A 16,002-nucleotide genomic window follows, 5' to 3' on the forward strand; every position below is an offset into this window, starting at 1 on the left:
GTCAGGGAAGGCCTGGTACAAACTGGAGTGTGCTCTGCAGCTGGAATTCACTCATGGGGGTACCTGCTCGGTCCAGCCTCCTTCTACATGGGATGGGGCTACATAAGTACCCTGGAAGCTCACCCGTGGTCATTCGCCTGTGACTCTGTGTTAGAGTGACCAAGTGCCCCGGTTTCTCCTGGTTTTAGCACTGAAAGTCCTTTGTCCCCAGAAACCTCTTAGTCTTGGGCAAACCAGGACAATTGATCCTTCTAAGTTCAGACAAGGACTGTGGTGGACCCTCCACCCCCACCTCCAAGGGACGATGTGACTCAGGACCAGCTGTATCCCCGCATCAGTGCCCATTTGTGGGGCAGGAACAAGAACCCAGAACTTTCCCTAAAGGCAGGCTCCAGGCGGTAGGAGGGGCCCTGAAGGACCCCCAGCCTGATGCCTCTATGGACCACAGGGAAAGCCAAGGCTGAGAGGTGGCTTCTCCAAACCATGCTTTGGAAGCTAAACGTGGGGACTCTTTCCGCCACCTTATGCTGGTTCCCAGCTGCTGTAGTAAACCTGGGCTGAGAAGCAGGGTGAGGCCTGTGGCCAGAGCCAGCCAGCATCACAGCCATAGGCAGGCATCAGGGCTGGCCCACTGGGCCCTGCCAACTGCAGCATTCCCTGGGCACAGATGGGCCCCAAGGCTCATCCTCAACAAAAAGGTAAAGTGAACTGGACTGGATCTTGGGGTGACCACACAACTCCACAGTCCCATCTCCAGCTGCCTGGGACTCCCCCAAGCCTCCAACCAGAGTGCCGGTACGAGGGCCCCACTCCCATCCAAGCCCAGCTCTCTCCCACCTCCACCTGCGCTGGGCCCGACTACAACTGTTTTCAACGCGTTGCTTGTCACTTCCTCTCCCGCCACACTTCCTAAGGGAGCCCCAGACTGAAGTGGAGGCTGACAGTGCGTGCATTTGGAAGGAGAGGGGATGGGAAGATTGGAGGACGAGTCTCTGCAGACCGCAGCGGAAGTCAGAGGCAGCTGTCGGGCAGGCACCTGACAGCGCCGATTAAATAAAATAACTAAATAGAAATAAAATGACATTTGCTTTGCATTCCGTGGTGGCTCGAGCGCCTGCCTTCTTTTTACTCTCCTTCCTAAAAGCCCAGTTCAAATGACAAATAGTTTGTTGCCGAGTATCAATGCCATCTATTTATCCCTCCCAGCGGGAGGGCTCACTTCCAATGTCATCTGTGGGGGGGCAGGGGAGGGAAGAGAGTGAAGAAAAGGAGAGAGAGAGAGTCGGGGTGGGGGGTAGGGGGAGAGGGCGAAAGAAAGCATGAAACAGGCCCCGAGAAGGAGAAATTGGAAGCAAATGGCCCATGAACTAAACCATGATGTAGAGGCATGATCGATGCCGCAAATGGTTTATTCATCCATCAGCTATGGCGGGCCGGCGACTGAATGAACTCTTTCACTGTGGACCGTATGAAGTTAAAGCAAGTAAATTTCTATCTTTCTTCGCATTAGCTGCCTCATTGCCCTTCAATCAGCCCTCACGGAGGCAGAAAATGGCTCAGCCATCTGCCTTCAAGCCCTCCCTTCCGCAGGTCTCCTGGCTTTTTTTGGAGAGGGGGAGGGGCACGGGTTCCCCGAGCTCTGTCCCCCTGAGCTCATCCCGAGGGGGACAGGGCTGCCAGGTCCAGGGATGCAAGGGCGCGTCCTGACGTTGAGCCCCGTCCCCAGCACAAAGCCCCTGGGGAGTCTGCATGGCTGGCGCAAACTCCCTTCCAGAGCGGCTGGACTCTGGGTGCCCCAGGCATCTCCGCAGGAATTACGTTTCCCCTTGACTCACACCCAGCTCAGCCCAGCCCAGCCTTTCTTGAGAGAGGTCCCCGAGAAGACTTTGGACCCTTCTTCCCGTGAGGAGGGAGCATGGGACCCCCAGGTCCATGACTGAGGGCTTGCCCTGTGCCAGGCCAAGTGCTTTAGATGCCCCAGGAGGGAGGTGCTGTGTTTTCCCACCTTGGACAAGGGGTACTGGAGGCTCAGAGAGGTTGGGCAACTTGCCCGAGGTTGCACAGCAATAAGAAGAAAAGTTAGGATTTAGACTCGGGTTTCCTGTCTCTGGGACCCAAGTGTGGGTGAGGTAGCAGGATCCTTAATCCAGATTCTCTTTAGCACAGACTTCTCCACCCGATACCCTCATGAGACAGGAGGCCTGGGAGGGCACAGGACCTGCCCACAGTAGCTCAGTAACCTACTCCAGGCCCGGGGGCCCTCCTGCACGGTCCGAGGGGCGATTTCCTTCTGGCCTTGCTCGCTCTCTCAATCCTGAGGTCCTCCATTCTGGGGGGGCCTCCTCTCTGCCCCATAAGCTGCTTGCAGAGGCCATAGGCTGCTTGGAGAACGGCCAGGAGTGGTTGCCCGGCATGCTTGGGGCCCACGGGCCTGAGAGGATGCCCTGCCTGGAAGCCACTCCGCAGGCTCAGCCTCCCTGCCCCCCTTGGCGCTGACTGACTGGCTAATTAGGGTGGCTGGCCTGAGTGTTGTGGGGTCAGCAGAGCATGAACTAGAAAAACCTGTGACCAGCAGGCAGCAGCCACACACAGGGCCCATCAGCCCCCAGCGGGCAAGGGTGGCGGCTCTCCTGAGTGACAGGTTTGGACAGGGAGGGGGCCATGGGCAGTAGGGGAGCCAATAGCTGGAGGGCACCAGCCCCAGGGCCCGTTCCCTCGCCCCAAGCAGCTGTCACCCTGGGGCGCGTCACGGCTCCGGGCCTCAGTTTCCTCACCCATAAAGTGAGGCTGCTCCCAGCCGGTGTCCTAGGAACTGAGCCAGGGCGATGCCACCCCCGGCCCGCTCCCCAGACATGGTGGCTGCCATGTGATATTACAGCCAACACCGACCAGGGGGCAGCATGCGGGCGTGAGAGTGACAGATGCCCAGGCCCTGGGGGATGCTGGGCGGGGCTCTGGCGCTCCCCAATTTCACCAAACCTCCCTGGGCACCCTCCCCTCCAGCTGGCCTTCTTGGTTCCCCCAGGCCCAGCTGCACCCCCCCAAAAAGCACACTTTTCCCACCCCCAAACCAGCCTCCCCAGGGTGTGGGGCTGGCTGGGCTCGAGAACTAAGACACATTCCCTCAGGGACAAAGAGATTCTTCTCTTCCCATGATAGATTTGGCCCTGCCTCCCCCACCTCCCACAGTGGGCAGGGGTGGACACAAAGAAGCCCCCTACCCCGGGGAGAGAAACCCGAAACTTCAAACAGAGCTGAGGGCCCAGCCTGGCCCGCCCGGGAGGCTTAGGGACGGGATCAGGGTGGCCGGTGGTGGCGGGTGTGCAACACGGATCCAGACAAATGGGGCCTGGGGCTCTCAGCCATGCCTCCCCCCGCCCCCCAACAACCAAAACTCCAGCAGCACAGCCTGGGAGCTGGTGGGCACAGGCTGGGCCCTCCCCCAAGTGTCTCATCTGCCTAATTACTTCTTTATTGTCTCACAATCACACACTCTCTCTATGCTGCCCTGAGATATTTCCTTCCCCTGTTCATCCCAGCGGCAATTAGAAGAGGAAGGGCGGGGGGAGGTCTTCAAATGCAGCGAGGAGAGGGCGGGCAGAGGGGGGCCGGTCGGGGGGGTCGGGGAATACAGGCAGGGCTTGGCCCCAGCCCCATGGCTGGCCCCCGTGAAATTTCAAATTAGGCTACAAATACATCAGACAGCATCGGCATGGAGCAGCTACCACCAAAGGTGGCCGGCTGGGAGGAGACGGGGTTGGGGGGATTACCTTGGGGTTCTCCAGGATTCCAGCCTCATAGCTGCAGAGGGGAGAGGAAAGACAGGGTCAGCTGGGGAGGGACATGGCACGCCCCCATCCCCCAACACACACCCCCCGTTGTGCCCATGAGCCTGGTCTGCCTTTTACTCTCTGCCAGAGCATCTGCTGCCAACCTGTCTGAAACATTCTGGGCCCACCACAGCCACCTGTGGAGCTGCAGGTTATAAGAAAGAGCTGGGGCCTTTCCCTGAGTCTTCTGGGGACGGCCCTGGGGCTCTGCACATGGGTGAGGGGGCCTCCGCCTTAAACACTTCCCCTGTGCCCCATCTGGGCCTGTTCTCCATCCTTGAGGTTTTAACCTTCAATGCCACCTCCTCTAAGAAGCCCTCCTTGATACTCCTGATGAGGCCGCGTCCCCAGGAGCTATCTCCCCGACAACACTCAGCAGAACTACAATGAGGGCGGCGCATGAGCTGGGCACTTTGACCTCTGTCCTGCCTGAGCCTCTCAGCTCTCCGAGGGCAGGGACCACTGGTGCGGGGGTCACCAGCACATGGCCATCCTTTGGAATGAACCCAGGAGGACCAAGGATGGGTGGAGGGCGGGCATTTACCTGATGTGCATGAGGTTCTCGTCCATACTCCACGGGCTCTTGGGGGTGACCGGGATGGGAATCCCGTGTTGCTGCAGGAAAGACACAGCACAGGCGGAGGTAAGGCGGCTGGAAGGAGGCGTGAGGTCTGTCCCAGGGGCCCTGCTTTTTCAGAGAGCCCCAAACTCTGGCCCCCATTCAGACAAGACCCCAGCTACCTCCTAGTGTTGGTCACGGTCACCTCCCTGGGGCGACCCTATTGCTGGACATGCCCCAGAGAAACTGCAGGACCGTGCGTCTGCGATGCTGACCTTGGAGGTTCCTTCCAGAAGACCTGGAGTCTACACTGCAAGGACACCTGAAGCACTGAGCAAGCGCGCAGGTGCCATGCCCAGGTCTTCCAGCACCAGCCAACCAGCCCCGCTATCACTCTATGAGCCGGGGCTTGCGTGAACCCACTCACACTGTGGACCAGGGCACCTGGCACCAGATCCCATACGGTGCTTCCTGTGGACCCAAGGACAGGTGGGATGCAGGGAGAGCTTTTAGCTCACGGCCCGTACCTCCCGGGGGCTCCCCTCCCTGGGTCTGGCACAACAGCCGCACACATCACTCTGCAGACCCTAGAAGGGAAACACCCAGCAGATCCCGTCTCCATGGGACTCGGCTCTGGCTCTATTTTGCTTCCTAAATGGCCTAGTCTGTTGTTACAGCAGGACACCCACCTCCGCCCAGGATGCCCAGGCTAGGAGGGTTGCAGGTCATGCATGGAAGGCCCACCTGACTCAGCCTTAGGAGGAGGAAGATGAGGCTGGTTGCCCTGGTGACCCGCACTGCCCTTGGTCCCTTGATGATGCCCGACTGGGAATCCAGCGCATGCACTCCAGCCTCCTCCTGCACTCGGACACCCGGCACTGCTCTGCTGGTCCCCACGGCTTACTGGGCACAGGGGGCAGTGAAGGAGCTCCACCCAGCCCCTCGGAGCCAGCGAGACTGGATGCTCTGCCTCTGACCCCCTTCAGTCCCTCAGCCCCACTGGGTCCCTGTGGGAACCATAGGCAGCCCCCACCGGGTCACCCCCCCATCTCTCTCCTGATGGGGTCCACCCCACTCAGGCTCATTCCCAAGACAGTGAGATTCTAGAGGCCTCCTCCAAGGAGCGGCTGTTTCCCCATCACCACCTTAACTTAAAATGAGGCTAAATGCTCTGGGTTTGGGGTTTTCTAGAAAGCCAGGAGACTCACTTTAAAACAGCCTACAAGGCCAGGTGCGGTGGCTCACTTGAGGTCAGGAGTTCAAGACCAGCCTGGCCAATATGGTGAAACCCTATCTCTACTAAAGATACAAAAATTAGCCTGGCATGGTGGCAGGCGCCTGTAGTCCCCGCTACTTTGGAGACTGAGGCAGGAGAATCACTTGAACTCGGGAGGCAGAGGTTGCAGTGAGCTGAGATAGTGCCAGTGCACTCCAGCTTGGGCGACAGAGTAAGACTCTATTTCAAAAAAGAAAAAAAAAGAAAAAAAAAGAAGAAAGAAAAAAATCACTGAGGACCCCTAAGAGCCTTAGCTTGTATAAGTCATCTCCTCAATAGTTACCATATTACACGTGAAAACTGAAATTTAACAAAACAAAACACAGCCCACGATCGACTCTAGAATGAGGACTCTTCAGCCCACGCATTCGCCCTGTGCCCTTGGCCAGGCATGGGCACCCAGACCTAGTGCAAGGCAAGGCTGGACTCACCGGCAGAGACGTCCCGGTGGCTTGCTGGGCTCCGTCCTCGCTCCTTACTCAGCTCAGCTGCTGGGTGCTAAGAAAAGCAGCCGGCCAGGCTCCATGGAGCCCCTGTTTTTGGGGGGTGGCGTGGAAACACCCTCGCCTCCCTTCTCAGCGGACCTCCCTCCAGGTGCAAGGAGAGGCGAAAGGGCGGGGATGAAAGGAACAGGCGCCAGTGACAACGACCCTCCAAGGACCAAAGAGATTTGTGTTTTCCAGCCTCTCTCTGTCCCGAGGTGCCCCCCTCATACTCTCATTGTAATTGAGGAGAGAAAACAAAACCATATCCAACATGTAGACAACGTGAGACCATCCTGTTTCTAGCTCCCACCTTGTGGTCTGGCTTTAAAAAGAATAAAAATTATAGCCAGGCTGGGCAGCATAGCAAGACCCCGTCTCTACAAAAAAAAAAAATGTACAAATTAGCCAAAGCTGGGTGCGGTGGCTCACACCTGCAATCCCAATACTTTGGGAGGCCAAGGAGGGTGGATTACTTGAGTCCAGGAGTTCAAGACCAGCCTGGGCAACATGGTGAGACCCTGTCTGTAATAAATAAATAAATTATTAAATAAATAAAAATTAAAAAAACCCAAAAATGAGCCAGATGTACTAGTGCACGTTTGTAGTTCCAGCTACTCAGGAGGCTGAGGTCGGAGGGTCAGATGAGCCCAGAAGGTTGAGGCTGCAGTGAGCTAGGATTGTGCCACTGTGCTCCAACCTGGGTGACAGAGTGAGACAGTGTCTCTAAAATTTTTTTTTAAAAAATTATGGTGACAATGACAAGGATAGGGTGGTTCTGAGTGCTTTTCCGTTGGATGATGGGTGGGGAGAGGATGACCAGGGAAGCAAATGCATGTTTTCTATGAGTCCTCTGGTACATTTTGGCCTTGGCTACCGAAGGGTCTTGAAAGCGGAGATTTTCAAAGCCCCATTGATTTTTGTGTCATCCAGCTCAGACCCTGCCTGGCTCGGAATTTTGGAGGAGGCCTCATCGCTGCTCAGTCATTCTGACATTTCCTGGGTGCAGAAACGCTGCCTCTGCCTCCTTCTACAATGTGCTCAGATTCCCCACAGTCATTTCTGATGAAACCTGTCTCTAGGAGGAGGGTAGGTGGCCGAGGGGCCCATGCTCATCTTTCCCTGGCAAACTTTTCCTGCTCAAAAGGTTATTTGGGATAGAAGTTGAGCTCAGCACCTTCTCCCCAAAACCTGAGAAGGAAGGACAGCAGCGCTCCCGAGACTCATCTATGCTAGAAAAATCAGAAGCCGCTTTTGTTTGGGGACTTAACGGCAAGAAAGGGCAACGTAGGGGTCAGCCCTGCCCCTGTCTATCCAGGACTCGAGGCATGAGGGTAGAGCTGGGTGGGGGCTCCAATTCATTATTCTTAAAGATGAAACATGCTTCATATTCCGTATCATCAAGGAGACAAGCGGGAGAAACCTCGCCAACCCAGCTCCCTTAATAGGTCTGCTATTTGACAATTTGTTTGGCAACATATGGGCTTTGCTCTTGTAAACTCCCCTCTTAATAATAAAACAACAGATGGTGGAGAAGGTCTTCCCTCCCAGCACTCCAGGTCTTAATGGGATGCTGGCGGCGGGGGCAGGGCTGCGTCCCTGCCGCGTCCCCTACCACGCGGCACCTTGGCTGCAGCGAGAGCTCACAGCCAGCCTTGGCGACTGCTATTTAAAAACCTGAGCAATTTTCTGGTGTGTGCACTGAGTTGCTTTTCCCCGGCCTGATTGATTGAGGCTGTTTGTCAAGGGCTGCCATCGAGTCGCTAAAAAGAAAGGTGCCCTGGGGAGCGGCTAAGGTTCTTGATGCAAAACTTCTAATATGTTTTATTGCAACTTGTACTTCAAAAAGGGCTGGTGCCGTAAAAGGCTTTGTCTGTGACTGTCCCTTGGAGCGCCTACCTGTTCCTGGGAAAGAGCTAGGGGCAATTAGTATCCAGGGAATTGGGAGAACAGCTCCCGATCACATCCCCCAGCCGTCCCCCCAAGAGACACACACCAAGGGGGACACACTGTGGAGGTGGCAAGCAGAGCTCTGGTCTCCGCCTCCCGGGGAGCAGGAGAGTGAGCCCTGTGTCCTCTGACTTGGGGGACTGGGAAATGGCCTCAGAGAGGCTCCGCCCCGGCAACGGGCCTGGCAGATGACCACACCTCTGTGGGGTCGGCCCCAGGGACAGAGGCCACGTGTGTAGGCAGCCGGGGTGGAAGTTCAGTCCCCCGTCACATGGGGTCAGTCCCGGCCTAGGCCACTGGCTCAGACAGCCCCCAGCAGGGACGTGCCTGGGGAGGGGGTTGTAGGGAAAGGTTGGGGGTGGTGGGGAGACTCGGCCATACCTTTGCGTATTCCATCAGGTCATTGCGGCCCTTGAACCGGTTGTAGAATTCGGGCATCCTCCAGGGAGCAATGACCTGGACATAGGACAAGCGGTCAGAGCCGGGAGGGCCGAGCTGTGGGATTCCTCTGGCCTGTAGACTACAGAGCTGACCTCTCCTGAGAGGGGCCCATGGGGGTCTCTGGCACGTCCCCAGAGAGGATACCGTTGTGGAGGGTGAGCAGGGAGTGCCATGAAGGAGGGGAAGGACACAGACTCCTGCACCGGGGCCGGCTGGACGGAGCCTGCACTCCATGGCAGAATGGTGGTATGTTGGCAGGAGAAGGGGGTCCCTGTTCCCTGGGGGCTCAGTCTCTCCAACCGAGACCTGAGAGTTTGAACTAGACGGGGTTCATGGTCCTTGCCAGCGTCTTCAGCCACAGGGCCACTGCCATGACCCAGGGAGAGTCCACAGAGCTACCGCCGCTGGCCTGGCCCCACGTGTGGTCGGGGGCCTGGAGAGGCATAGGCTGCCCCCCGCCCACTTCTCTGGGTGTGGAAGGGAAAGAAGTGGGGGAAGTCAGCCTGGCTGAGGGACCAAGCTCGTTCCACCTGAGCCCCTCGGCCTGAGCTGGTAAAAAGAGCCCCCCACTCAGCCCTGGAGCTTACCAGGCCCCTGCCTCTGAGCAGGACTCGGGGGCGTGTGTGTCTGCTGGTAAAGACACCATTCGGTTGCTGGGCCGTGGAGCTGATGGTGATACAGGGCGATGGAAGGGGCCCGCCACCGCCTCAGCCCCTCCGAGCATCCATGGGAAGACTACAGCCCTATTCCCAGCTCCTGGAGCAGCTTGGCCCCTGCCCCAATCCCATCTCAGTGCCTGGGCTTGGCCTCTGCAGACAAAGACCTCGAAACTGGACACCCTGGCCCCCCAAGCTGCTGTGGGAACCGAGGGAGGGCCCCGTCCTGCGGCCTCGCCGGCAGCAAGTCAACAAGCAGCTCCTGTCCCGGCCACTCAGCTGCCTGGTGTCTGGGGTCAAAACAGATCATTAGAGCTCATTACGGCTCACCTCCAGGCCACGCAGCCCAGGCAGCTACCAGCTGGTTAAAGGCACGAGAAAGAGATTCCTCTTAGAAAGAACAAAATGGAAACTCCTGTGAGCCCCTTGGGGGCTTAGGAGGGGCAACTCGTCCGGAGCTTTAGCCCAAAGTGGTCTCAAAAGAGCTCATTCTCGGCCTGTGCTGTTCACAGGTGGCCACAATCCACGGGTGGCCATTCAGAACACCTGAAATCCGGCCAGCTAGCGAGATACGCCCGCATGCAGCACATTCTGGGTCTTGAAGACTCAACACGAAAAAAAAAGACGGTAAACATCTCATTAATAAATTTTTTTTCCATTGATGACACGAGGAATGATAACATTTTGGATATATGGGTTGTGGTAAAACAAGTTATTAAAATCATGTCCCTTGTTTCGTTTTTCTATTTTTTAATATGGCTACTAGAGCTGGGCAGAGTGGCTCACGCCTGTAATCCCAGCACTCTGGGAGGCCAAGGCGGGCGGATCACGAGGTCAGGAGTTCGAGACCAGCCTGGCCAACATGGAGAAATCCCAGGTGTGGTGGTGCGTGCCTATAGTCCCAGCTACTCAGGAGCTGAGTCAGGGAGAATCGCTTGAACCTGGGAGGCAGAGGTTGCAGTGAGATTGCGCTGCTGCCCTCCAGCCTGGGTGACAGAGTCTCCAGAAAAAAACACTCTCTCTCTCTCATATATTTATATATATATGGCTACTAGAAAAATTGGGCAGCTTGCAGTGGCAGTATGCATCCAAATCTCACTGCTCAGCCCTGCCCCGGGCCCTGCACATGGCACTCCTGGAGCTGAGTGAAGGAATGAACGTGTCCATTCATTCATGTGCAGACACAGGCCAGGTCCAAGATCAAGCTGGAGGGGTGGGGGTGCTAGTAGCAGGCTGGGCAATACCCACAGGTGCCCTCCTGCCTGGGTGACATGCCACAGGCCAGGGTGGTTGATGCCCTGAGATCCTGGTGATTCCCACCCTAGGAAAGGCTCAGAGATGCTGGGGACCAGGTGCAGGCGGCCTGGGGAGGAGCCAGGCATAGCTGGGGGCTCTGACTGGGGCTCGGAGGGCTCTGAGCATCCCAGACACCAGCAACCACATCTCAGAGCCATCCCTGCCCGCACCTGGGGATGCCAGAGCCATCCCTGCCCGCACCTGGGGATGCCAGAGCCATCCCTGCCCGCATCTGGGGATGCCAGGGCCATCCCTGCCCGCACCTGGGGTGCCAGAGCCATCCCTGCCCACACCTGGGGTGCCAGAGCCATCCCTGCCCACACCTGGGGTGCCAGAGCCATCTGCCCGCACCTGGGGAATGCCAGGGACATGGCTGAAGAGTGGCAGGGACTCTCTATCCCATGCCCCAGCACCTGGATAGCACCTCCGGGAAGAATGAATGGCAGGGGGAGAATGTGTCCCCTGGAACTGGCCCCAGCGAAGGGAGCCTCCCCAGCAGGCTGTCCACCTGACGGGCACCCCTGCCACGGAGAAGATCCTGTGCCTGTCCTGTGCAATCTCCCAGAACCCTGCGCCCTCCTCCCCACCAGGGGCTGCAGCTGCCAGTGCTCCCGCTCAGGGGAGGAGCCACATCCTACCTTTATCTGGGGGGCCAGCGAGTAGCAGGTGAGCTCAAACCGGACCTGATCATTCCCCTGCAATGCAGAACAGAGGGCTGTCAGGAACCACAGGATGGGGGTTCTGGGGTCTGGGGGAGGAAGTGAGGACAAGGACAGTCCATGGCAGAGACAGAGCTGGGCAGAGCACGTACACATGTGGAGTCATGCAGCGTAGGTCACGTATGTGTGGGCACGTGGCAGGAGGGAGATGTGCACATCTGGGGACATGGCAGAGTACAGGAGAGGGCACACATGTCACGTGGGTAGCTGCAGGGCACGTCTGACCCCTTGGGGCTGGAGGCCCAGCCACTGTCAAGACCTGGGGAGCCAGGCCCTATTCCCACAGCCCCAGAGCTCACACTATAGTCTCTTCCTCAAGGCTCCCATGTTGCTGACCTTGCCCAAATCAAGCTCACTTCAGGGCTGGGGCATCAGGGTGCTCGGACTCCCCCATACCCACACATTTGGGAACCCTGTCACCTCTCTGAGCCTCAGTTTCCCCATCTCTTCAATGGCTGGTTTCAGGGAGGAGGTGGAACGAGGTGACCACTGAAGGCCTTTTGCTCCACAGCTCTTCTCTGCACAGAGAGGGAAACTGAGGCCCAGAAAGGGAAAGGAACCAGTTCAAGGACACCCAGCCAGGGTAGGCCCGGGACCCAAGGTCAGGACCCCCAGGACCATGGCCACCCCCTCAGGCAGGTTGCCTCGCCTGCATCTTCTGTGGGCAAATGGAGACACCCCAACACCCCCACTGAGCTGTGAACGCTACTCCCGACACAGCTGGGACCGCCATCCACACTGATGCCGAGGAGGAGGAGGAGGAGGAGGAGGAGGAGGCCGGGGTCAGCGCAGGCAGCCGCCAGCCCAGCTCTATCCCCAGAGAGAAAATGGCTGCCCACGTCTCCTGCTTCCCCATGGGCTCGGCGGCCCGGAGGAAGACTTAAGCGCTGTGGAAATGACAGAGGGACCTTTCGCCTACTGTGAAAACTGCATGGGCGCAGCCAGGCAGCGGTGGGAATTACATGCTATTTTCCAGACTCTCGTCAGGTGGCACAGAATCCAGGGTTCAGCCTCTGCAGAGCTGGGAGCTGTGCGCGCGGCACAGGCCTTGGGCTGGCCTCACTCACCCTCCAAGCGGGCCCTTTAGTGAGCACCCACTGTGTGCTGTCACTCAGAGGGGCCCAGGGCCAGGGGGATTTTTAGCCCTGTTTCATGGATGAGGAAAGTGAAGCTCAGAGAGGTGTAGCCACTTGTCCAGGGCCACACAGCAAACACGCTCCTCCTAATAGTTCACACTCAGGCAGCGGGGCTGAGCTCCATGCGTAATTAACTCACTGAATCCTTCGAGCAGCCCCAGGAGGCAGGTTCTGTTAGTCCCATCTTACGGATGGGGACACTGAGGTGGGGGTGGCCACATTTGCCTGCGGACCCCCGGCTGGCCCCATTCTTGGAGCAACTAAAAGACAGCCTCGTTTTAGATGGTAAGGCACGGTCCCGTGTTGCATGGCCCAGCTATTTCCCCCGCACGGCTTCATGTTTCCCCAACACAAAGACGGCTTGTGCCTCACCAGCCAGGCACGGCCGAGCTGCTGTCTGCCCATCCAGATGCTGCCATGGGGACACCCATCTGTTCAGGAGCCAGAGACTCTCGAAGAGGCCAAACAGACGCTTCCTTGGTTCAAACTCTGCCCTCGTCTCAGGCAAGAGCCAAGGAGGCCAGTCCAGTCCTTCCCCTTCTGAACCCCAAGACCCCAGCACCAGGGCAGCTCCCGGCAGCTTTCCCAGGAGAAGGGGGATGTAGGGTCTCACACACGAGTGTCCGCATGCTGATATTAGTGCACACGTGTGTAAACATGTGTGTAAACACAGGCCCACTGGGACGGGGGGGGGCCTGGGGTCTCCCATCTGCCCTGGGCCAGCCACACAGATGGTGCCATTTACAAAACTCTTGCTCTCCAGTCAGAGTCTCAGAATCATATTTCCAGGCCCCTCTTCCAAAACCAGGGGGAGAGAGGTGCCCTGCAAGGGCCACCCCAGCTTCGGTGCAGCTCTCTGGGTGGGCAGGGGTGGGGCTGGCAGCAGGGCATGGGAGGGGAGAGTGGGGCTCAATTTCCGTACCAGGTGCCGTCTGGACGGGGTGCTGCGGGGGAGGCTGCCTCCGCCTCTGCCTCCAGGGCTGGGCTCTGGCAGTTCCTGCAAACAGGATGCCCTTCCCCCTCACATCCCAGGCCAATGCGTGCTCCCCCCGACATTTCGCTGTCACCTTCCCTGAGCCCAAAGACCCGAGGGCCTCCGCCTGGCCCGTCCCATGATGGTACGCCCTGTGATGGCGCCCGGGGCGGTGCTGGGTGGATACTCAGGGGGTAAATGCCTGAAGGCTGGACCAGCACCTCCAAGGCCTTGGATCCCCCCGCTCCCTGCCTTCCTGGTTCCCCACTCACACCCCAAGTTCTCAGAAATTGTCTCCAGAGGCTGTTGGGGGTTTCCTGGGTACTGTCATAAAGGGACACTGAGGCACAGGAGTAGGCCTTGCCTGTCAACCCCAGGAAAGAGGTGGCTGTGCCGGGTAGCACCTGCTGCGGGCATCTCTGGAGTCCATCCCTCTTGGGTCCTCTGAGTGTGAATGCAGGGACGCCCCCAAGTCCCGAGTGGCCACAGCACTACGTCGGGGGGCGTTCTTCTCAGAACCACGCCCTGCAGGACCAGGGTGGGAAACAGGACCCCGGTGGTGCCGCCACCTCCTCCCGCCTTGGTTGGCTCCCAAGGCCTCAAACCCAAGCCTCTGGCGCCCTCTGGTGGCCATATGGAGGAGGTGCGCACACGGCTGCGGGAGGCTGTTCCAGGCTAAACGTGGGCTGGTCTGGCTTCGGGGTCTCCACGTGAACTTGGGAGCTACCCGAGCCAGAGCGGACCCACCCACACTCACCCACCCACCCATGCACTCCACAAGCCCTGAACGCCGCGCTACTGAACCTTAATGGTACCGTTGGAAAGACCTGAGGGCAGGACCCCTCCTAGAATTCTGATCCCCTGCCCTCAGCTTGTATGCCTCCTGGGACGGGGAGCTCACGATCCAGCTCATTCCATTAAGGCAGACGGGTCGGGAGATTTTTTTTTTTTTTTTTTTTTTGAGACAGAGTCTCGCTCTGTCGCCCAGTCCTGATCCTCTGGGTTCTCCCTCCTATGCATTCTTTCTCTGGCACCAGCTTTGCATGGATGGCAGCACACACACGTCCCTGCCCAACAGCCCAGGGCCGCCCAACCCTCCTTGCCTGGTTTCCTATCATCCCATCACCCACAGCTGGAGTGACAGTAAAAACCAAGGCCGCAGTCTGTGTGAGAAGCTCTTCCCTGGCTCTTCCCCAACATCTCGCTGGGGGAATCACTGGCCACCTCCATCCAACGGGAGACCTCCTTCCGCCCCCGGAGACCTCCTTCCGCCCCCAGAGACCTCCTTCCGCCTCCGGAGACCTCCTTCCGCCCCCTCATCAGTTGCCCTCAGGATGAAGCCAAACCTCCCGGCATGGCCTCGGCCCAGTCCTGGCCCTATTGCCTCCCCCACGGCAACAGCTCCTGCTCCACAGCCCCAGACAGACTGTCCTTCAGGGCCTCTTGGCTCTAAGCCTTTGCACAGGCTGTTCCCTCTACCTCTCACACTCTTCCATACCATTATTCACTCCTCTAGACTCATCCTTAGCCCCTGCCTGCTGCCCCTGCAGCTCCCTGGCACAGACCCCCGGCCCCGCCCCCATTCCTCATCACACATCCATTTTCTCTTCTTTTGCCAGGAAATGGGCTCTCTGAGGGTAGGCAGTGAGCCCAAGAAGTTTAGCACTGTGCCAGCGCCAGCAAGCGCCCAATCCCAGCAGACACCCAGTGCAAGCTTGCTGAACTAATGCTCCAGTGAAGAGATGAACACTTGGACTTTCAAAGACATGACAGGTGCCATCCTGGTGGGTGGCTGTCTCCAAGGCCACCCTCAAATCAACCGTGTCTCCTCCATCATCATCTTAGCTGTGTGTGTGTGTCCCTGCACCACAATGAGCCAGGACCTGTTCCCACCATCAGCACCCTGACCAGCCCGGGTCAGGGTGAGCTCCCCGTCACTGGGGAGTGTCTGAGCCTTCTGACTGTGGGGTTGGTAAGCAGTCAATTCCTGTACCAGGCTCTTGGCATGCTGTCCACTGACTGTAAGAGCTCATAACTTGAGTCTTTATAAAAACATTGGCCGACAGTTGCCAACATTGTCAGGAACCTGGTTTCTCGAGGATCGCCTTCTGAAGGGCAGCAGGCAGGGGGCTTCCTGTCTCGCACCCCACGGGGGCCCTGCAGTCTGCACTGGGACACACGGCCCGGAGGGAAGGAGTGTGGGACGGGTTGATGTGTGTTTCCACAAAATGATGGGTTCAAGTCCTAACCCCAGTCCCTCCGAAGGTGGCCTCGTTTGGTCTTGACAGAAATAACCAAGTTAAGGCTGGGCATGGTGGCTCACGCCTGTAATCCCAGTGCTTTGGGAGGCCAAGGCTGGTGGATCATTTGAGGTCAGGAGTTCAAGACCAGCCTGCCCAACATGGGGAAACCCTGTCTCTACTAAAAATACAAATATTAGCCGGGTGTGGGGGGGTACACGCCTGTAATCCCAGCTACTCAGGAGGCTGAGGCGGGGGAATTGCTTCAGTCTGGGAGGCAGAGGTTACAGTGAGCTGAGATCGAGCCACTGCACTCTAGCTTGGGCAACAGAGTAAGACTCTGTCTCAAAAAAAAAAAAAAAAAGAGAGAGAGAAAAAAAGAAGTAACCAAGTTAAGATGAGGTTATTGCAGGGCCTCATCCAAGGCAGGAAATCCAAGACTGG

At 58.0% G+C, this 16,002-nt stretch overlaps 1 protein-coding gene across 3 annotated transcripts in view; it reads right to left on the bottom strand.

Annotated features, from left to right (window-relative positions):
• Positions 1-16,002, bottom strand: part of ASS1 (argininosuccinate synthase 1) — a 66,813-nt gene that overhangs the window by 27,725 nt on the left and 23,086 nt on the right. For all 3 annotated transcript variants that reach the window (XM_011971153.1, XM_011971154.1, XM_011971152.1), the window contains 4 exons: positions 11,129-11,185; positions 8,479-8,553; positions 4,375-4,445; positions 3,771-3,801 (listed from right to left, as the gene is read on the bottom strand). In XM_011971153.1, coding sequence (XP_011826543.1) covers positions 3,771-3,801; positions 4,375-4,445; positions 8,479-8,553; positions 11,129-11,185 — 234 coding nt within the window. The remainder of the gene's footprint in view (positions 1-3,770; positions 3,802-4,374; positions 4,446-8,478; positions 8,554-11,128; positions 11,186-16,002) is intronic.

This window comes from Mandrillus leucophaeus, unplaced genomic scaffold (genome assembly GCF_000951045.1).
Source record: "Mandrillus leucophaeus isolate KB7577 unplaced genomic scaffold, Mleu.le_1.0 Scaffold99, whole genome shotgun sequence".
NCBI lineage: Eukaryota > Metazoa > Chordata > Mammalia > Primates > Cercopithecidae > Mandrillus > Mandrillus leucophaeus.